Source organism: Arachis duranensis, chromosome 5, assembly GCF_000817695.3.
Source record: "Arachis duranensis cultivar V14167 chromosome 5, aradu.V14167.gnm2.J7QH, whole genome shotgun sequence".
NCBI classification, from domain to species: domain Eukaryota; kingdom Viridiplantae; phylum Streptophyta; class Magnoliopsida; order Fabales; family Fabaceae; genus Arachis; species Arachis duranensis.
The window spans coordinates 86,127,355-86,151,572 of record NC_029776.3 but is presented as its reverse complement, the minus strand read 5'-3'; the positions used below and the strand labels follow the sequence as shown (position 1 = coordinate 86,151,572).

The window sequence follows — 24,218 nt, the reverse complement described above, 5'->3', positions numbered from 1 at the left end:
TGTTTCTCCATTCATACTCATCACACCATGTGATAATTTGATGTGCGTGTGGAGAAGAACATACAACTAAAAAAATTGAGATGAAAGTGAGTAATAATATGGCTATATATATGGCTATATTACTCTAATTAATTTTGTACAACTCAACAAAACTAATGATCACAGACCTCAACAAACTGTCTAATTAAGTAAGGGAATACTAAGAGAGTAGTAACAATTTTTAACTTTCTATTAAATAATAATCAACAACTAGTAAGTAACAAAGCTCACCAAAGGTTGAAGGAAAAATAAAGGGCCAGCAGATTCAGCAGGCCAGTGGCCATCGTGTGCTTGAATAGAAGAAAAGAAAGTGAGAGATCTTCGCATCGTTATAATCAATGCTTCTTTTGTTATCTTCTCTTCTTCCCCGACTTTCACTGCTGCTGGAATTGGTCCACATTTGTTCTCCTTTCTTAGCTGCATGTGTGCGAGTTAAGTTATTACTTATTATTAAGGTTAATTAGTGTATGTTTCCGTACCTTATACGGGATAATACATAAAATTATATTAAAAATTTTATTAAAAAATTAAATAATATATATTATAAATATTTTATAAAGTTATAATTAAAATTAAATTCTCAAAATTTTTAATATTAAAATATTAAAAATAATTAGTATTTGTTTTAATCAATTTGAGTTTGTTAAGTGATCATCTTACTCGTCCGCTTAAACAACTATTAGGAGTTAGAATCTCGCCTTGTGTATATAGCAATTCATTGGCTAGTGATAAACCCTTAATAAATAGAGTATCAATACGTTGTTAGACTTGGCAGGAGTTTTCGAATACGCAGGTACCCGACCCGTCCATATCCGGATGAAAAGGGTAATAACTTGACCCGACTCGGGGCAGATTTTGCTCAAGACAGGGTCTGGACGGGTTTAGAGTGTACCCGCTCCAAATATATACATATAAACACTTTTTAGGAATTAGAATTTGCCTCACATCACACATGATTCATAGCTTCGGTCTATACTTTATAGCCATGCAAGATAAACTCAATCATCATCACCTAAAATCTTCTTCTTCACAAAAAAACCGCATAGCTCCTGCCATGTTATTGCTGAGTCCATCGCCGCTTACCTATTCACAACATTTGCCCCCATAAATTTTTTTTAAAAAAAGTAATACTTATATACATATATACCACTTATTATATTATATTTGTCTCAAAATAAAATATAAATAGTTCTTTTGTATTTTATGTTAAAAAATATTTTGTTAAACTTAATACATAATAATAATTATATTGTTAAATTTGATTTAGTATAAAAAATAAATAAATACACTCAAAAATTAGTGATAATTAATTATATTATATTAGTTAATTAATTAATAATTAAATTAAAACTTAGTTTTCTAATTAAATACAACTTAAATTATTAGTGATTTTTTAAAAATTGTTTAAGATAAAAAAATATTATCTATGTATTAATATACTGTAATTATTTTGGTTAAAAAATTTATTTATACTATAAAAATAATAATAAGTAGATTTGACAATTAAATATGAGATAATAAAAAGTAAAATAATTGTTTAAAAATATGTATAAAAAAATAATATTTAGTCATGTTTAAAAAAAGTCCTTATAAATATTTTTTTGTTATTTTAAATGTTATACTATATGTATGAAATTATATTTTTATTATTTTAAATATTATAATAATAATTGTGTGTATATTTCTAGTTCTTATCAATATGTATTAGATAGTTCTAATTTTAAATTTTGAATATATTTAAACCAATTTAGATTGATCAAGTGATCAACTTAGTCGTCCGCTTAAATAAGTATTGAGGGTTCGAATTCTGTCTCGTATGTATAGCAACTCATTGCCGGCCAATTGTAGATTCTTAAATGGAATTCAAATTCATGACGGATTAGTCCTTAACTTGTTGAATATCTTGGAAAGCAAAAAAATATCTATACCTAAATTTTATTATATTTTTGTCCCATTACTAAATTTTTCTGGGTCCGTCACTGTTCACAGCTTATGTCATCATCGCTGCCCATCTCGTTACCGTCGTTGTTGAGCCCGTCGCAACCATTCTCCTGCCGAGTTTCTTTTCTCTAGGTAAATTTCCCTCTCTCTCTCTCTCTCTCTCTCTCTCTCTCTTTCTCTCTCTCATTGTGAGTCTGTTAAGTTCTTCTCTTCTTCTTCTACAGACTCATCACTTAGTCACCTTCGCTATGCCCGGATATTGCGGTTGCAGTTTCATCTGAGTTTGTCACCGAATGAAATAGAATTTTTATTCAAGTTCAAAATAGACATGCATGAGATCATTTTTGCATGTAATTTCTGAATTTTCTCATCCAAATTTTATTATGTGGTTGAGTATTTTAGTATGGGATCATCGTAGTTTTGTTGTGACACTAATGTGATAAAAGTTTCGGTAATTTCATAACTAATATATGAGATAGACCAAATTATTAAAGTAATAAGAAAAATAACATTTAGATTTGCGCGTAAAATTTATAAGAGGTTATCTCAGGAAAATATATATTTATAACCCAAGTAGAAGATTGTTAGGAAATTATTATTTCTTAATATATTTATGGATAATACATATATTAATTATAATCGTAAATTAAGTAATTTCACATTAAATGACTTATATAACGGTGATCTCATTTATTGTCATAAATGTTAAATTAAATAAGTTATTATTACTTTTGATTTGGATAAATGAGATTAAAATCATAGATACTATTTTATTTGAGTTTTAGGGTTTAATGAGTGTTATACTCAAATATAAATAATGACTTTAGAATTTTGGTCTCCAACACATCAAACTCGCCTTCATAGCTCTTTTCTCACAGTAAAATTGTTATTCAACCCTATAAAAATACAGACGGTTTTGGTTGACGAAGATCAAAGAACCACAAGAGCCAAGCTCTTTGATCTCAATCATACTCTCGAATGAAGAGACGTTTCCGCGCTCTTAGTTATATTTTTTAATTATTTAACTTGGATGATCTTAAGGTTGAGAAATCCTAAAATTTTCAGTTAAAATAAAAATTTTATTCAATCAAATGATAATAAATAATTTTATTAAATTGAATTATATTAATGTGATCATTGGATGATAAAGAATGCATGAAAAATAAATAAATAATATTTTAAGAGTATAGAAATATTAAATTGTCATTTCAATTTACTTTTTTAATCAATGATAATAAATATCTTAAATTAATTAAATTTTTACAAAAATTATACACCTAAAACTATTTCATTTTTTCAAAAATCTTTTGAAAATATAATGGTCAATGAGAGATTGACTATTGAGAATTGAATATAATATTTTTAAATTTGTATTTTCAATAAAAAGATGTACTTAATTCTATCCATCCTAAATAATTCTATATTCACTATTACTTATCCATTTAAATAATTTTAACATTGATAGAATATTATTTTTAGATGCAAAAAATTTAAAATATATTTATTCTATTTCAAAAATTAATATTCATATTTAACTTTGAATTCCAACTAATATGACAAAAAAATTATATTTTTTAGTTAAAAAATTAAAGTAAAATATCTATAAATATATTTTTGTACTTTAGCTTTAGATTTTTCAAAAAATTTGGTAAGTTAATGGAATCAAATCATATTTCTATAACATATATAAGAATATATATTACACATAAATAAAAAAATTGGGTATAGTAAGAACAAATACATAAATTAAAATAAAATTTAGAAAAATAAGAACCAATAAAATATTGAAGGAAAGAAATATAAATATAAGACAAATAAAATTATTAGATGGAAGAGAAATAATTTAATAAATTTTATGTGTATATAAAAGAAAAATAAAAAAAAGATATACAATACTTTATTTAATTTAACAAGATTTATGGGAATAAACACACAAAATAAGAGAATAAAAAATGATAATAAAAAGAAGCTAAACATCTAAATTAATATCAAAAAATAAAAAATAATAAAATAATAATAATCTATCATAATCTTAATCTCTTAATATAATTAATGAATAATAATATAATTAGTCTACCATAATATTAATATAATCTTTTAATATAATTAATTTTAATTAAATAATCAAATAAATTGAATATAATATGTCTAATTACTAGAAATAGGGTTTTTTCGGACGAAAATTTCAAACGAAATTTATTCCGTCTGAATGACTTTTTCATTTTGGACAAATTTGAGACAAATGTTGAACAATTTTTAGTGGAGATATTGAAATGATATATTCTGTCATAAATTTGTCTAAATTTTGTCCCAAATTTTGGCGCCAAATTTTTTTAGATGGCGCCAAAATTTTCATACAGATTAGCAACATATCTTGGACAAAAACTATAATTCATCCGTATTCCATCTGAATATGCGCAATAACTTCAGACGGATTTGGGACGCATTTTGAAAAATGTTAATTCTATCTCAAATTTGTCTATAATTAGTCTTAAATACTTTTACTATAACTAACCCTTCGAAGTAGACAAAATTTTTTCTCACAAATTTAGGACAAAAATAGCATCATTTGTAAATTCCGTTTAAAAGTTCATCAATTTTCAAACAGATTTCAAATATTTATTAAAAACTTTTAAAATTTAGTATAAAAATATTATTTATATTTTAAATTAGTCTATGATTTGTCTCAAATATTTTTACTATTCTAAAATAAAGTTTTTTTTCCTAAAATAACCTTAATTATATATAACTTATAAAAAGGTACCGTTTTTGTTTGCACCTTTCAAGTCTAAAACTTCTTGATCAAAATATGAAATAAAAAGTTCCTTTTTCCTAAAATAACCTTAATTATATATAACTTATAAAAAGGTACCGTTTTTGTTTGCACCTTTCAATTCCAAAACATCTTGATCAAAATATGAAATAATGATCATACCAATTAACATTTTATTTATTATTATACATATTTTTAAAAATTGGATTAATAGGTACGCTAGTGCTTATTTATGCAGGCTTTTTTATATAAATAAGTAAATAAAATATATTAATTCTCATAATACGCATGCAGAGAAAGCTTTAAAAAATACGCAGGGCCATTGTTCGCAAAGCACCCGCGAAATGGATTTAGTCGTCATCTCAAGAGGGTGCACACAAATTGAAACTTCTGGTGGAGAAAGCCATTTTGTGTCTAGCGCCAACGAAATGGGTACTTTTGGTGGGGCTATCATGAAATTTAGTTGGTTTATTTTTAAAATAAATTTTTTAATATTTTAAAAAATTATTTTTTTTATATACTCAATCTTCTTTTTTTTATTCTTTTATTTTTATTATATTTAATATTAAATTTCTCATACAAATTTTTATATACCATCTTATATTTAATTTTGATTTTTTATTTACTTCATATTATTTTTTAATTTATTCTTTTAATTATTTACGTTATAATAATTCAAAATTTAATTTTTTAACAAATTTAAGATAAAGTGTATCTAAAAGAATTACATATATAAAAATCTTAAAAATAAATTAGAAGAGTGTTAGGAGCCAGCAGATTTTGTGATTTTTAGGCATCAATTAGTTATCTGTAGTATTTTTAATGGTGTGAGATTATTTTTAATAGTGGAGAATTACTCATTTTTCTTTTGATGGTACGAGTTGTGAAATGGATTGGAGACTTGTGAATCGAAACAGTTGTTAAATTGTCTTAAAAAATTATATCTAATATTTAATTTCAAATATTAATTTTACTAAATATTTATCTTTTCATATTATTATATAACAAAGATTTAAGTACATAATTTAATTTAAATATTTTAAAATTAATATTAGATATAATTTTTTTAAAATATCTATATTTTAGATATTAATTTTCTATAACTTATTGAATATATTTTTGTTGTAATTTTATCTTTTTTAATTTGATATTAAAAATTAGATATAATTTTAATTTTAAAAAATTTGCTGTACATAGTTATTTCAATGTCACTTATTATTTACTTTGCGCTAAAAATCAAAACTTTATCAAAACCGCCAAAAATCAAAACTTTGTCAAAACCGCCTTTTAATTTTAGGGGATTTCAGTTTATGAGTGTCTTCCCTCTGTATCACATTTAGCTAGGTTACCTTCCCATAACTCAAGCCTTTTTTCAGAAATGTCTTTTGATTTCACCGTTTCATGGTCAGTTCTTCATCTCCTTCTCCCTCCTTCTGCGTGCTCTGCCTCTGGTCTGAATTTGTCGCTCGTGCTTCGCTCTCCTTCTGCGTGCTCTGCCTCTGTCTGTGCATTGCCGCTCGTGCTCTGCCTCATGTCTCTGGTCTCAGACATCCACCACTCCAGCCTCCAATCTCGCACCTCAGACCACCTCCACCATCGTCAATCGCACTCCCGGGTACCAGCCTTCACTTGCGAACAACCGCTCCGCCTCCTGCATGTGTTCTCCTCCGCCGGTCTCAGAACCCGCGCCACTGCCGGCCTCAGACACCGCCCCTTCGCTAGATTGTTCGTGCCTCCTCTTCTCTTTGTGCGTCCGTTGCAACTAGGAGCTCAGCCCAGCTCCTCCTTTTTGGCGTCATTGTCACCGCACCTCCAGCACTGGCAATAACATAGTACCACTGCATTCTTTTTCCCTGTCTTTGCTTCAAGAACCCTAGTCATCACCTCAGGTTATCTCTTTGCTCTGCTTTTCAATCTATTTTCTTTAATTAGTTAGTTAGTTAGAATTTGCATGTTGTTAGTGGATTTAAGTGGTTAAGATAGGTTAGGATTAGTTTATTAGATCTTTGTTAAGTTGCAAGTGTTGGATTATGGCTGTTATTTGGTGAATGCTGCTGAAAATTGCTTGATTATGCTGAATTTTTGAATTGCACACCACATGTTTGATTGAATGCCTATGTGATGCTTTGCATTCGATTTATATGTTGTAGCTACTATAAAGATTAAATGGCTTGGACACTAATAAATTTCCTGAAATTTGCTGTAGTGGAAATCTAAGAATAATGGCTTAAAACCGCTTGTATTTTCCGGTGTCATCACTCATCACTGAATCTCAATAACATAAGACCCATGAGGTGTCACTAGTAAAGAGGGAGGCTATTCTCATATCTTTTGCTTATCTTTCTGTCCTCTTTTTAAAAATTCAATCAATGGCCTTTCTGCTTCAGACAAGACATTCCTTAGGGTGTGTATGCTTGTAAGTAAGATTTAAGAGAAGAGAGGGAAGAAGGCTTATACTTCCCCCAACAATTTCCATCTAATTACTTTTAGAGTTCACTCAAAGTGGAGATTTCATAACCCAGCATCAGTCTATTTTAAACTCCCAAACAAGTGCCATGTTAATCCCTAATATAATTCATTTTACCCTTAACCTTACTTCAACTTTCCTCATAACTCCCAAACACACTTCATGTCTTAATAATAACAGAGAAAAAGAATCATGCAATTTGTACTTACACTTCTGAATGATCTGAAATTTAAATTAAGAGAATTTTATGAGCCCATGGAAGCATAGCAGAGGAATAAGAAAAAATAAAGCAGTGCAAGTGCAGTTGGGTGAATGTCTGAGTTAGAAGAGTATCTCAAATTTACAACAACTAGAAAACATGGACCAGCAGAAGAGAGATTGAAAACTACAACTGCTCTAGCATGGCATGATAAACCTAATTATATTCAAGAGTTGTATTTAAAGAATAAATATACCTAAATTTCTCGTTACTTCTGTGCTACATGTGATTCCATGCCAGTTGCAGAAGTGGCTTAAAGTATTCCATTATTTTAAAACTCCATATGGATCGTTGGATATTGATTCTTTAAACCGAAGCAATGCTATAACATCGGTCTCATTTCCTAAAATGTTGGTGGCTAGTGAAGCTTTAAGCCACACAAAGAATACATAAAAGAAAAGGAGTCGCATTGAAGTTAAGAACACTGTTTGGACTTTGGATGTTAATTTTTTGTTTGTAAGTTGAAAATTGTAGTGCTTGTTTAAGCGTTTAAGTTTGTAATTCAAAGTGCGTATTATTTTTTGAAAATTATATTACACTTAGGTATTTATTTGAAATTAAATCATATTAAATTCACAAATCATGAGTTGTTCGTACAATAATTTTATACTTTATTCATCCGGTTTTGAATCTATAGTCTTTTATAAATATGAGACTTTCTTTTCTTGATTGCATTCATGATATCATTCTTAGTTTATCTATGTATATAAGTAATAAATATTGATAAGAATTATCTAATATAGTTGTGAGCAATAATAGTTCCTGATTGCATTATTTCATATTATTCTTTGGCTTCAATATGGAATTTGCACTTTTACAATGGAGTAGTTGTGAGCAGTAGTGGAATATAAGTATTATATATATAAAAAAAATGACTTTAATTTTAACAATATTTAAACCTAATTAAAGTCAATTAGTTGCATTTTACTCAAATTGTTTCTTCTAGGCTTTTTAAGAGTTGTGAACCCTTCGTGAATTGTTTAAGTTTGTTAACTTTTTGATTGTATCCTTTGTATGGCTTCTTTTAAGAAAGCGGGAGTCAGTAACAAGCTACACGCACACATATTTTAGTGAAGACTACGGCATAATCATGCATTCTTAAAGGAGTAAAAAGGTATTTATGATTGGAATTTTGATGCTAAAACACCCAACGTTGTATTATGTGATTATTTGATATAATTGACTTTGGTTTTTGACTATGAATTATAATTGTCGTTGATATTATTGTGATTATAGTTTGTTGGTTGGATTTAGTTTGATTATGTCTGTGTTGCAATTATGACTATAAACTTGTTAAAATGCTCATGTGTACATACATATTAGTAGTTTAGTACTAAATTATAGCTGTTTTTGGTTTAGATTCTTTTGGTTTAGATTTCTTTTTAAAGTTGGATTTCAGAAATTGTTCAGAGACATTTAAAGACAATCTAAATATTGAGCAAGAACTTCACATGTGGAGAGAAAAAGCAAAGGAGCAAGAAATGATCAATGAAGAGCAAAAGGTTAAGTTGAAAGATGCAGAGCACAAGTTAAAAGATCAAGGACGTCAACTAAAAATTCAACAGAAAAGAATTGGTTCTACTAAAAAGACAATTCATGCTTTGTATAAAAAGTTGAATCTCCTACTTCCTTCAACCTTGTCTGATCCTACGGAAGATGAGTTTGGGACAGACTCTAGTGATGATAACATGAGTGATTGATATTTAGAGTATATGTTTTTTCTGATTTAGATTAAGGAATTTTTAGGTGAATTAGTTAGTACATTTTATTTTATTCATGATATTTGACCTTTTTAAAGGCTTTCTTTGTTTTAGTTTAAGTATTTTTTTCTTATTTTACTTTGATTATATTTATGGACAAAAAGTATTTTAATAATAAATATTTTTTTAACTCTTTTATGGTAATTAACTTTTTCATGATTTTATCATGTGTTTATAATTTGGATAATGTAGAGGGCAACCCGGTGCGCAAGCGTCCCGCGTTTAACGCAGGGTCCGGGAAAGGGCCGCAACCAAGGTTGTAATGTACGCAGCCTAACCTGATAATTATATCAGTGGCTGTTTCCACGGCTTGAACCCGTGACCTTGAGGTCACGTGGAGACAACTCATCCGCTGCTCCGAGGCTCCCCTTCAATTTGGATAATGTAATATGAAAAAAAAATGATTATGATGGTCTTAATATAGAAAGCAGATCGAATACAATTTATTTTCTAAAATATTTATCTATTAAATAGCAAATTATTTTGTATGAAAATTATTTGAAATATTATATTAAATTTGTAGAAAATTTGTGCGAAAATAATTTTTTTGTTTTGTATGAAATTTGTTTCAAATACGTAAATTCTTTTAAATTAAATTTGTCTAAAATTTAATTGTAAAGAAATATTTGATTTGTCTAAAATTTGTTCGAAAAAAATTTGTTATATTTGACTAAATTCGTTAGAAATTTGTTGGAAATAAAGTATTTTTTTGTTTGAAATTTGTCTAAAATTAATATTTTTATGTTTGAAATTTGTCTGAAATACGTTGTTTTTATGTTGGCTAATCTGTCTGAAATTCGTCTAAAATACATCATAATGGTTAGAAATCTAGCATATAAATGCCTATTCGAAATCTGTCACAAAATCGTTTGAAAAAAATTTCGGACGAAATTTCAGATAAAATTTAAATTAGCAACAAGGCATTTTGGGACAAAAAAAATTCGTCCCAATTTTGTTTGAAAGAAAAAATTTGTCTCTAATTTGTTCGAAATTTATTTCAATTTCGTCTCAAAATTCGTCCGAAAAAATCCTATTTCTAAAATAATAAAATAATAATAATCTATCATAATCTTAATCTCTTAATATAATTAATGAATAATAATATAATTAGTCTACCATAATATTAATATAATCTTTTAATATAATTAATTTTAATTAAATAATCAAATAAATTGAATATAAATATGTCTAATTTAATCGTATAAAAAATAGTAAATTTTTTACAATTAGACATATTATATATTATTATTATTAGTAACATATATGTAAGACCCACATCTATTTAATCAATTCAAATTTTTATTGAAAATAGAGAACTAAAGATTATCAATGAATAAAAATAAATAGGATATAATACATTAAAGAATAATTTTCGTAGTATAAATGATAAAATTAAATTATTATATACAATTTTTACTTTTTATTTTATTATGATTGAAGTTAACATTAGTGGTAAAAAACTAATTTTAAATAGTCCCAATTTGTATTTTACAACATAATTAAAGCACCATTCATAATTTTTTATTTTGTGATTAATCAATATTTTTTAAATTTTTTTGTTAAGTCTTCTGTGTTTTATGATTGATAAATTTTTTTTTACAAAATACAAATTTATGATGAGTTATTACAATCATAATTAATTAAAAAAATCAAGAAAAAATTATAAAAAATCAAATAAAAGATAAAAATAGAGTAAATAATTATTTTGAAACTAAAAATTTGTTAATTGTGCTAGAAATTCTAAAAATTTGTATCTTATTTATAATCAATTTTGTTACTCACTTTAACCTTATTATTCATTTATTGTATCTAAAAAGTATATAATGTCACTCTTTATTTTCAAAAAGATAAAACTCTTCAAATACACGGGATAATATATAATTTAAGAACAATAAAATAAAAATATCTAGAATTTTATAATAGTATTTGAAATTTTCAATGACGATAATACAAAGTGTTTAAATCGACCAAATGAATTCAATAGTTATTCTTTGTACATCTTATTTAAATTTGAATCTTAAAATTTATTTTTATCTTTTTTTTTCTAATATAAATTATTTTTGACAAAAAATAGAGAAAAAAATTTATTAGACCAAAAAAATATCCGATCAAAAAATTATTATAAGGAGATTTATAATTAGAGAAGAAAAGAATAAAAGTATTAATAATAATTAATAAAAAGAAACGAAACTTGTATTAAAGAATGTTAGAAAAGAAATAATAAAGTTCATATTATTAATAATAATGCTGAGAAATGATGTTGCTGCTTTAGACTTCTAACTTTTTTCTTTGGCCATCTTTTTTTTTGTTCTTTGCTTTTTTTTAATTATCAAGTCATAAAAAAATAAAGAACAATTCAAGAAAACAAAAATAGCAAAATCAAAAACAGTAAGATCAATAGTAACTATACAAATCAAAATACATAGGAGAAAACAAACTATTATATGTTAGAATTAACTTGAGTATATTTCATCATTAAATAATTAAATAAACAAAGTTAATGCACAACAAAATTACATGTAAAGAGAAAAAAATAAAAAATAGTTAAAATATCCAAAGTGATAAAAAGATTATTTTATAGAAGATTATAAAATAATGAACTTCTAACTAAATTAAACTGTACTTATTATTATTAGAAAGGGTAAGAGAGAGCAGTAGGGAAAAGGTTTGTGTGTATTCAAGTTGTGTAAAATTATACAATATAGAAGGGTATTTATAGGTGCTAAGAGAATCGAAATAATAAAGACGTAATATCCTATAATAAATATTTAGATATGTTAAATAATGCTAATTGATCTAATTGATCCTAATTATACTCTAAAAATTATATTTAATTAATTGATATACATAATATTAAATTGTGTGATACTTAAATATCTCAATTAGTTTATATAATTAATCCACCGTAATGAATTATATTTAATGAGTTAAAAGAAATAAATTAGGAAACATTCTAAGAAACATGCCACATCAACTTTATCATTAAGTGCAAAAATTCGATTTTTATATAATAGAATAAATAGAATAGATAGATATCTCATTATTCGTTATTTTAACTTATCTATTATATCTTTTTTTATATTTACCACTCAATATATTAAAATACAATTTATATATCTAGATAAGAATTACATAGATATTTAATTAAAAGAGCATTTAATTTTTTAAAATATAATAACAGTTTTAATTTCTTTTATTTTTCTTTTTACATTTTTTTGTGTGTTTTTTTAAATAAAAGACAAGCCTATAGCAAAAATAGGAAGAGATTGTAGTATTTATTGAAGAGGAAAAAAATAAATATAATTAAAATTCATACATTTAAAATGTGTTTGAACTTCGAAAATGAGATGAGACATGAGAACCCACGGACACTTGACTTCAATGAATCTGATTACACTTTACACCATTCAACTAAGTGTTTTTTAGCTTTTTGTTTTCTTCTCTTCTATTTCATATGAATTTATCAGTGCCAAACATGCATCGCATAGAGTATTTTTAAACTCCATCCTAATCCATATATTATCTTTGCTAAACAAAATATAAAAGAAAAAAACAGTAAATAAATTAAAGTTATTATTATTTAAAAAACAACAAAACTCTCCTCACTAGCCATCTTACTTCCTCTAATAAGACCAACTCACGTTTACACCGGTTAAATAGAGCTCTGACTGCCACTAATTCGAACCGACCCGGTTCGATTTATGGTTTGTTTAATTCGAACCAGCCTGGTTCGAAATACTATGGCCGGCCTCTCTCTCTTTAATTCGAACCTCCCTGGTTCGAATTAGTTGCAATCGTAGTTCGAACCACCTTGGTTCGATTTATGAAGAAAAGTCAACTCGTAATTCGAACTGCTCTGTTTCGAATTACTCTCATATGCAGTTCGAACCATATCGGTTCGAATTATATAAAAATAGGATCCGGCGCATTACTGAAACGATTTTCAGTTTGGCTTATATACGTCAATTATAGATTGTATTGGCTTAAAATGGTTTTTTACCCTTAATATTATATAAATCATCTTTGTATTTATTTTTTTTGTGCGTATATAATATTTAATTAACACATTAAGACATATATAATATTTTGTTAATACATATATAATATAAAGTGATTTACAAATTATTATTAATTCGTATATAATGTATAATTAAATTTAATGAATTCAATTAGAATAAACAATAAATTATTTATTTTATTTTAGACTTTATAAATGAATAAATTAATTAACTAATATAACAACTTATAATTAATGTAGTAAAATTAATTAAGTGATATATATTATAATAAATTATATTAATATTTAAAATATCTAATGAAATCAATTAGCTGATATAATTAAGTTATGGTAATAAATTGTATTGAATGAGTTAAAATAATTAAATCGAGAAGCACTCTCCGAAGCATGTCACGTCAGCTCCATCATTAAGTGCAGACATCCGATCTTTATATAATAGAATATATTTTTTTTCTTTTGGGACAAAAAGTATCTGTCTAATTTATTTTTCAACAATTTTAATGTTACCTATCATATTAGAATTTTTATAACAAAAAACTTTAGAGCTTTATTTTGTGTCTATTTCTATAGATCAAGAAGAAGAATGCTCAAATGATAGTGCTAGTGACAATGATCGAGTTCTTAGTAATTTTATTTTAGAATTCACATGATATTTGTAATTATTAAGTTGTCTACTTTTTGTATGTGACGGTGATCGAGTATATAATTAAATTTTAGGATTTTACATTATATTTGCAATATTGCTAAGTTATTCATTTTTTGTTGTTTTTTTTACTTTTTGAAAAGAATAATATATTTTAATTATGTTCACTTTTGTTGATGTACTTTTTTTGGTATAATTATGTATTAAGTTATCTACGACTATGTTTGTTTACAGGAATAGGACACTGAAACAGTGATACTAAGACAGTGACACTGAAACACAAAATCGTGTTTGACAGATGAGACATGAACAAAGATATTGTGTCCAGAGATACTAAATTAGTATATTTTCTATCCATCCTAACAGGAATGACACAACTTATTTTTCATTTTTTCTTTCATTATTCTTGTTAATTTGTTATAATTATATTTTTTATTCTTATATTTTTTTTCAAATTTTTTGAATGAAAAAGAATGAGAATAAATTAGATTTTTATAATTTGTTCTATTATCACCAAACAGAATACAAGAATACTAAATTATGTGTCTCTGTCATTTATGTCTTGTTCTCAGTGTCTTGTCTTGTCATGTTCATGGAAACAAACACAGCCTATAAATTTTAGTGTAGATTGCGTATCATGATGGCACCTCGAAGGATTCAAACAATAGCTATTACATCGACATCTACAACACCATCAGCTATTTTAGCTCGAACAGCCTTGTTCCAGCCTTGGGAACCCCTGCTCCAGTCTCAGCAACCCCCATTTCATCACCAGCATCCCCCATTTTAGGACCAACATTTACCCCTGTTTCATTGCGTATCGTAAAAGAAGAGTTTCACGTGGAATTGCAACAAGCAAGATGTTGAAAATAAGCACAAACAGAAAATTGGAATTGCTGATATAAAAAAAAGTTTGATATAGCAGGAAACGTTATGTAGGAAAAGTTTGATATAGCAAGTACGCAAGTAATGCATAAAAATGATTTTAATTAAGGCTAATATTGCTTATTAAAATTAGTGCTCAAAATTGCGTTAACACTATGAATTGTACCAAATTGATGAGAAACACATTCAAAATCTACTGAACAATGTTCTTCCAAAAACATGAGAGATGATAGTGTGCTACTTTAAAACTACCTTTTTTTCAGGTTTGGATTTTTATTATGACAACTATTAAAATGTTTTTATCTTGTCTTGTTGCTTTAAATCAATGATATAATTATAACTTAAATTTTTTTCTTTGTGAGTTTGGTATTCTATAGAAAAAAAAAGTTCAAAAAATAAAGATAATAGAAAGTATAACGTTGTACCATATATTATTGGTCGAAAATAATTTCAAGTTGTTAGACGTGATCGGATAAATAATTTTGAACTCTTTAATTTATCTAGTGTTATATTTTTTATGTCAAATTTGCATTTAATTACATGTGATATTTTATATTTTAAACAAATTATAACGTAATTCTAGAACTGGTAAAGAGTCTGATATTCAAGAATTGTGGTAAATTATTCATAAAAAATGATAAAGAATGAGTCGTCAATAAAAATGCTAAACAAATATATATATATATATACTCTTTAATATGCACAATGATACTAGCTTCATGATCAATCAATCTTATGAAATTAAAAATTCTATCACTTTAAATGAAGTATTTGTAATTATGAGAGATGAAAAAAGTGGTGTAAATTATGACATAAAGATTTCAAACACTAAGTTAAGAATTTAAGTATAACTTAAAGAGGTAATGTAAGATCGCGAGAAGCTAACAAAGAAAATAGTTATGTTCAAAGAAAAACTTAAAAAGCAACGAACACGACAAAAAGAAGAGTTAGCTTAAGTGAAATCTTAATTGGAAGCTCAACAAATCCTTATGAACTCTTTGATAACACACTTTGACAATGAAAATGGTTTAACAATTAAAGATACATGTAAAATTATTTATGGTTTTAATACATATTTGTACATGGTTAATATATTATTAGTCTAGGTTTAATTGCATATGAATCTATTTATTATATTTTAGTTATGTTATGGTTGAGAAATGATAAATGCTAGAGCAATTTACATAAATAAATTGTTTGCCCTTTAAATTTACGCAATTACATTGTTTTCGATATGAAGACGCAAATACATTGTTTTATATATCTATAGAAATCGCTACTGTCACGTAAACACATAATCCGCTATAACCAGTCACGAATTACATGCAAATGGGAGAACATAGAAATCGCTAGAGACTGTCGCGGTTTCTGTTTATTTGTGCTTGGCCATAAACCGCTACTGGCAGTAGCGGTTTATGTATATAGGGACATGTGCGTAAACCGCTGGAGGTTATAACGGTTTACGTTGAACAAGATATTTGCTGTTTCTGTACCATTTCGGTGTCAACTTATATATTATGATTTTTTCATATCCTGTCTTCATATATATGGGCATGTGGAGTAGTCTTAGCAAGATCGAATTTTGATAATAATCTTATATGGTGTTTCATTTATATTTCTTGTTTGTGAACTAGAGTTTTGGCTTTATTTTGTTTGGTTAGGGAGAATGCATGACTTTGATTTAGTTTAGAGTTTTGGCTTTATTTTGTTTGGTTAGGGAGAATGCATGGCTTTGATTTAGTTTAGTGTGTACCGGAATATGATTTTAGAGAATCTCTTGTATATTTAGATGTTATTTTATTAGCTTAACTTATTTTGTTTTGTTGAGTTTTTTTTAATTTGATTCTATGTTTGTGATTGAATAACTTAACTAAAAAATTAAAAAAATGAATTTATAGACAGTTTTGCTAAAAATACTACCCACCATTTCTTTTTACAAAATGTCCAATAAATTTACTTCTAACAAAATAGCTCACGTTAGTGAACATCAAGAAATTTTTATTTACAATTTTTATTTCCTAACGTCAGTTTCTATTTTATATATATATATATATATATGTATATGTATATTTGCATCCTAAAAATACATATTTCTTATACTCTTGTATTGTGAAATTTAAGAATTTTTTTATTTTTTATATTTTAAATTCTAAGTTCTATATTTTTTTAATGAAGGAAAATATTTTTGTTATTTTTAAAGAAAATATCACAATAAATATGGAACACAAAATTTGAGAATTTTCTTTTAAAGAAAACAAAAATATTTTTCATCATTAAAAATTTTTTTATTTTCACTAACGTGAGCTATTTTGTTAGAAGCAAATTCATTGGACATTTTGTGAAAAGAAACCGCGGGTAGTATTTTTGACAAAAATGTCTATAAATTCTTTTTTTTAATCTTTAGTTAAGTTATTCAATCACAAACACAGAATAAAATTAAAAAAACTCAACAAAACAAAATAAATTGAGCTAATAAAATAACATCTAAATATATAAGAGATTTTCTAAAATCACATTCCGGTACACACTAAACTAAATCAAAGCCATGCATTCTCCCTAACCAAACAAAATAAAGCCAAAACTCTTCACAGCAAGAAATACAAATGAAACACTGTATGTATAAGATTATTATCAAAATTCGATCTTGCTAAGACTACTCCACATGCCCATGTATATGAAGACAAGATATGAAAAAATCATAACATATAAGTTGACACCGAAATGGTACAAAAACAGCAAATATCTTGTTTAACGTAAACCGCTATAGCCTCCGGCGGTTTACGCACGTGTCCCTATACACATAAACCGCTACTACCAGTAGCGGTTTATGGCCAAGCATCAATAAACAGAAACCGCGACAGCTTTTAGCGGTTTTTATGTTCCCCATTTGCATGTAATTTGCGGCTGGCCATAGCGGATTATGTGTTTACGTGAACTGCTACTATGCCAATAGCAGTTTTTATAGATATATGAAGCAATGTATTTGCGTCTTCATATTGGAAACAATGCAATTACGTAAATTTAAAGAACAAATAATTTATTTATGTAATTTAGTTTGATAAATTTGGTTGTGTAATGATTGAGAAATAAGTGTTGAATTAGTTATTTTTTTATAGAATTGTAGACAATGAAAATATCCAAATTTTAAAAAAAATTCTGCCAAAATTTTTTTAAAAATTTTGAATAAAAGAGAACGAAAAAATTATAATTAGTGTTATATATTGTTTCTAATTTTTGTTTTAGTTTTCATATTGACAAAAGTGCTAAAATGATGACAACATATTAGCTATAAAATTTAAGAATATTTTAATTAATTGAGACATTAATTTATGTGAAACTTCTAACTTGTGATTAAATTTGTAGAACAAACTTTAACGTTATTTTACTTTAAAATAATCTTAGTTAAATAAAAGAAGTTTGAATTAGCTATATTATTATATATTATATAAATGTTAACTTGCTCAGTAAATTAGTTAATATATTAATTAATTAAAAAATATAATTTCGTAAATTATCTGTATAATTTGTATTAAAAAAATTATTACAAAATATATTTTTTTGGTTATAAATTTCTTTCGTAACTAAATTAATATTTTTTATAATAATTTTTTTGTTATAAATACAGCTTTTTTTTTTTGTAGTTGCGTAATAGAATTTGAAGTTTGGAGTTTCTCTAGTTTTTACAAAAGAAACCTTACAACCAAAGGTTTATTAAGTTATAGACATTTATTAATGAGATACAATCTAAATAAAACTGACTTTGTTTTAAGTAAGTGGATGTGATTATTACATTGACTTTTCTTTTTCTTTTCTTTGTTTTTAATTTTCTTTTAATATGTAGTAGTTTGTATTAATTGCATCTATTTTGCACGTCAAGCATCAACCACTTATTACTAGTATCAAATATTATTGCAAGGGCCGATCTGATAAAATTTTACTTGTTGAGAGTAGTTATTAAATCTGATTTTTAAAAGATTTCTTTTTAAAAATTGTATAATCTATGTTTAATTATATTAAAGTGAGTTTTAATAAATACAAAAAATAAGATTGTTTTGATAAAATGATATTTAAAATTTAAAACGATTATAAAAAACATAAATATAATAATAAATTTAGATATTTATTAATATGTAATATTATATTAAAACTTCTTAATTTTAATAAATATAAGCTAATTTTAAAAATATTTTTTATATTTTCAAAAGTATTTCTAACTTTTAAATGCTACAAGTATAAATACATTATCTTTTTATTTACTAAATATAAATTGAGGTCCTTGTATTTTTTAAAAGTACACTATTAAAAAAATTATTTTCAAAAGTATTTCTAACTTTTAAATGCTACAAATATAAATACATGATTTTTTTATTTACTAAATATAAATTGAGGTCCTTGTATTTTTTAAAAGTGTACTATTAAAAAAAATTATTTTTAGTTATCATTTATTTTATTTTTAATGACAATAAAAATAATCATCAATATATTTACCCGTAATTATACATTAATCGTCTTATATTTTATGTTAAAAATTTTTAGCAACAATTATATAGTTGCTTGTAATAATGTTTTTAGTCACCGCAAAAAGTATATAGTATATCATTATCATTATAATATATCCTAATAAGAGAAAATATATAATTATTGAAAAATATAAACTAAATAAACTATATAGTGGCTATTATATTATTGTCTCTAAAATTTTGTCATTAAAAATATTTTTTATTATAGTGATATAAATACCATTTTTAAAAAAAAAATTACCAAATCAAGCCTAATACTATTAACTAGCTTGCTTGGACCATTTTAATACTAATAATAATTCTGTACTATTAGTTCTTATCAGTTAAATGATTGAATTATATTATTATTATTTTAAAAACAATCATAATTAAAACTGATATTTAACATATACAGAGAGAATAAACAACCATACAAAACATATATGGACACAGAAATTCAGAAATTAACTAATTACTTTATAAAAATGCATATTTCGTATTTATAGTTTTTTATTGTTTTATTGTGGCTGAATTATTAATTCTATTCCGACAAATTTAATTATTTTAATTGCTAATTATTTGGTTAAAAAAGTGTAAAAAATATTATTACACACAAATATAATAATTTTATAATTGATTTTTAATATTAATTAAATATTTTTAAAGAACAAATCATCGCTAAATAATTAATATATAATGTCATCAAAAAATATTATTTATATACTATCAAATTATAGTTATTAAATTCGGACCAGATCGATCAATTCAACCGAAAAACTGATGAACTAAATTTTAAACCAATCTAGATGAACAATCTAAATAAACACGCAAACTGGTCAAATTTAAAAAATTCGATCAAATCCAATCTAAACCGAGCATTAAATCGGTCGAGTTGATCCATACTCCGTGACGTCAGCTATAAATTGAGCCTATAACCACTAGGACAAGTTTAATTATATATTATTAACTATTAGATATATCCTAATTAATAACTTGTGTATTAATTCTTTTAGTCATGCAAATTTAGGATATTTTTATCTTTTTATTCTAATGAATAGTGTTCATATTAATTTAATTTATTTTTTATTTTATTTTTACTCTTTTTTAAATTAATATTTTTTAGTATATATTTAAATAATGTAATAGATATTAATTAATTAATGAATTAGAAAATAAATTAATTTAATATAAAAAAATAAATTTTATATAATTATTTAATTATGATCAGATTAACCGGTTAAATTTGTAATTCACCGATTAAACCAATAACTTATCGGTTAAACCAATAACTCAGTCAGTAATTTAGTCGAGTCGATTGTCGGTTCGATTCTAATAACTATGTATCAAACTTCTAATATAAGACATAGTTTTGTATTTGAAACTTCTATTTAAAAAAAAAAACTGCATCCTCATTAATAGATCAGAGCTCTGTTTGGTGGAAAAACGATTTTTTGTGAAGTGTTGACGAAGGGTTTCAAGATGAGCACATTCTTGTGGTGTTCCTGCATTTGGATCAAACTCCCAATGTTGTCTTCCTATGAAGTTGTTCGCTGAAATCAAGTCCTTTCCTCCTTCTGCAATCTTCAACTTCCACATCCTCCACTGCAATCAAGTTCTCTCCTTACTCTTCTAGTAATTCATCAAAAACCAAAATTAAGAAATGAAATAAGGCAAGAGATTAATTGATGTTGACTCAAGTTTGAGAGTAGTATATATACCCTAGATTAAAAACTTTCCTTTGCTTAGCTTATTATTACTTGATAAGGATGAGATTGTAGTAATTCAAACATAAAGGGACCTTATATAAGGAACGAGTAGTATGACTAATATCTCTCCTTCCTTTGCCTAATTAATTTAAGATATGCTTAGGTAGTTGCATTAAAAAAAACAACTTATAATTAAATTCCATTAGCTGTGCATTATTGTCAGTGGTTAGAAGGGGCTCAATAGTTGTGTTAGCTGCTGATGGCTTTACTGTTAAATGCCTATATATATTACATTATTTATTTATATTATTTATTTATACTATTTATTATAGAATTTTGCTAATAAGTGTTTTAGGAGTCATATATAAGAACATTACAAAATAGTTTTTTTTATATATAAAAATATAAAATGATCATTTTTTATTTTTATGCATTAAAAAAAGTAAACTTCTTATTTATTCTTTCGGAAACCAACAAAATATCCCCAAATTATTAATTTACTGATGAACAATATTCTTCAAATTTATTAAAAATAAGAATACTCTCAAAATAGTTTAAAATACAACAAAAATATCAAAACTTAAATATGTATTTTTCAAAAATATTTTAGAAATTAAATTTCGATACAGTTTTTTACAAGCATATATATAGTTAAAAAAGTTATACATTTTCCCATAAAATTTAATGATTTTAAGTGAGGTTGATTTCTTTTTGTGATTTTTTTAGTGAATGCCCAATAATACTTTTAAAAAATTAAAAATTCTAAAGATGAAAGTCTCGTTCAATTTTTTGTATATGCATTTTTTAAATAGTTTATTAAAGAGTAAAGTATCGTTTTTGTCCCCAACGTTTGGGTTAAGTTCTTAAATTGTCCCTAACGTTTCAATCGTCCTATTTAAATCCCTAACATTTCAAATTTAACTCAATGTTGTCCTACCGTTAGGGATCAGTTAACAGAATTAACGGCGGGACAAAATTGAGACGATTTTGAAACGTTAGAACCTTAAACAAGACGAAAACGCTGAGGACAAAAACGATACATAAAAATAAATTTTAATTTTATCTTTCAGTAATATCAACTTTTTACTGTACATAGTATTCAATTATTTTTTAATCACATCTAAGTAAGTTACACTTAATCACATTACTTTCATTCTAAATAAATTTATTTTTTATAATGTTACACTTTCAATCTAAATAAATAATGTAATGTGATTAGAATGAAAGTGTAAAATTATAAAAAAAACTATAAGTAATGTGATTAAGTAAGGAAAGTAAAATTACATTATTTAGAATGAAAGTGTAAAATTTATTTATTTATAAAAAAATACATTATTTAAGAGTAAATTATAAAAAAAAGTTAATTTATTTAAAATGAAAGTGTAAAATTATAAAATAAAAATATAAGTAATGTGATTAAGTAATGAAAATAAAATTACATTATTTAGAATAAAAGTGTAAAAGTTATTTATTTATAAAAAAATTACATTACTTTAAGTGTAAAATTATAAAAAAATTAATTTATTTAGAATGAAAGTGTAAATTTTATTTATTTATAAAAAAATTACATTAGTTTAAGAGTAAAATTATAAAAAAATAATTTATTTAGAATGAAAGTAATGTGATTAACTGTAATTTACTTAGATGTGATTAAAAAATAAATGAATACTATGTATATTAAAAAATTGATATTATTAAAGGATAAATTAAAATTTATTTTGATGTATCATTTTTATCCCCAACGTTTCAAAATGGTCTCAATTTTGTTCCGCTGTCAATTCTGTTAACGGATCCATAACGGTAGGACAACATTGAGTCAATTTTGAAACGTTAAGGACTTAAATAGGACGATTGAAACGTTAGGGACAACTTTAGGACTTATCCCTAACGTTGGAAATAAAAACGATACTTTACTCTTTATTAAAATATTTTTATAAAATTTTGGATTAAATACACAAATGGTCTAATACAAAACTTATTTATCACTTATAAAAATAGTATTTTTTATTTTTGTCTCAAATTTAAAAAATTTTAGGATACTTCTATTATATTTTAAAATATATAAGATTTTTTTGTTATTCACAAATCTAGAAAATAATTTATCAGCTATCGCAAAATATTTTGGGTTGCACTACGGTACAGATCAAAATATACAGATATTCTATTTTTTAATCTCATTTCATTGCACATGTATTGGATGTTTTTTGGCTGGCTTGACTATTCTTCATCTAGCTCTTTGAATTAGCATCTATTTGATTTGGCTCGGATATGAACATATGGCAAGTGGTCGTTGGATTCGGGTTATGAATTTTGGATTTCATTAGGAAAGTGAGAAAAAAAATATATAAAATTGGGTTAGAAGCAGAAAACAATAATCGTGTAAAGCAAGAAGACTATTGAATTAGAAAAAAAAAAAGATAAAAGAGCATGTTAAAAATAATTAATTTTCTTCACATTTTAGAATATAGTTAATTACAAATATAAATTAAAATTGTAAAAATTTTGTTTTCTATATATAAGATTTAAATGAAAATAGAAAAGGATTAGTTGAAAAATTAATACAAGAATCAGGCAATATGAAAATGCCACATACATCAAACATATTTCAAAAATATATCTATAAAAATTTTAAATTTTAATTTTTAAAAAGATTAAAATACTTTTATAATTAATTTTTAAAAGAACAAAACAATTTTTGAAGATTGATTTTAGAAAAAACTAAAATACCTTTTAGTTTGTTCTTAAAGGACTAAGATATCCTTTTAAGCATTAATTTAAAAAATACTAAATTATCCTTATATGTAGGGATGGCAAAACTCCCCGAGACGCGGGGATCCCTGCGTGGACTGTCTCGAATGGAGATCCGATTATGGGAAATTTTTCCCGTGGGGATGGGGACGGGGGACAAAATTTCTCCGAGGCAGGCGTGGGGACCCGAGCGGGGATCCCCGCCCCATCCCCGCTAATCCCCAAAGTTCATAAATTTACTGAATTGTCCTTAATAGTTTATTTCTCATATATGTTTTTTAGTTATTTCACACACACACATAGAAACCCAAAATTCCTAATCCTCATTTGCATAACTCTTCTTCAATTCAGAAATCTCTAATGCTGTCCATACTCCATCCAATCTCTCTGCAGCTACCCTCTTGCCGCTCTCCCTTCTCACCGCATCGTCACACCTCACCGTGCCATGATTCTCACTGCGTCGTGCTCTCTATTTACGGC

The 24,218-nt window shown here is 25.6% G+C and overlaps 1 protein-coding gene across 1 annotated transcript in view; it reads right to left on the bottom strand.

Moving 5' to 3' along the window:
• Positions 1 to 20,880, bottom strand: part of LOC107490028 (lupeol synthase-like) — a 56,399-nt gene extending 35,519 nt beyond the window's left edge. Inside the window, exons 1-2 of the mRNA XM_052261789.1 lie at positions 20,692 to 20,880; positions 271 to 462 (exon numbers count right to left, since the gene is read on the bottom strand). Of these exons, the coding sequence (XP_052117749.1) occupies positions 271 to 462; positions 20,692 to 20,880 (381 nt within the window). The remainder of the gene's footprint in view (positions 1 to 270; positions 463 to 20,691) is intronic.
• Between the last annotated feature and the right edge of the window lie 3,338 nt (positions 20,881 to 24,218).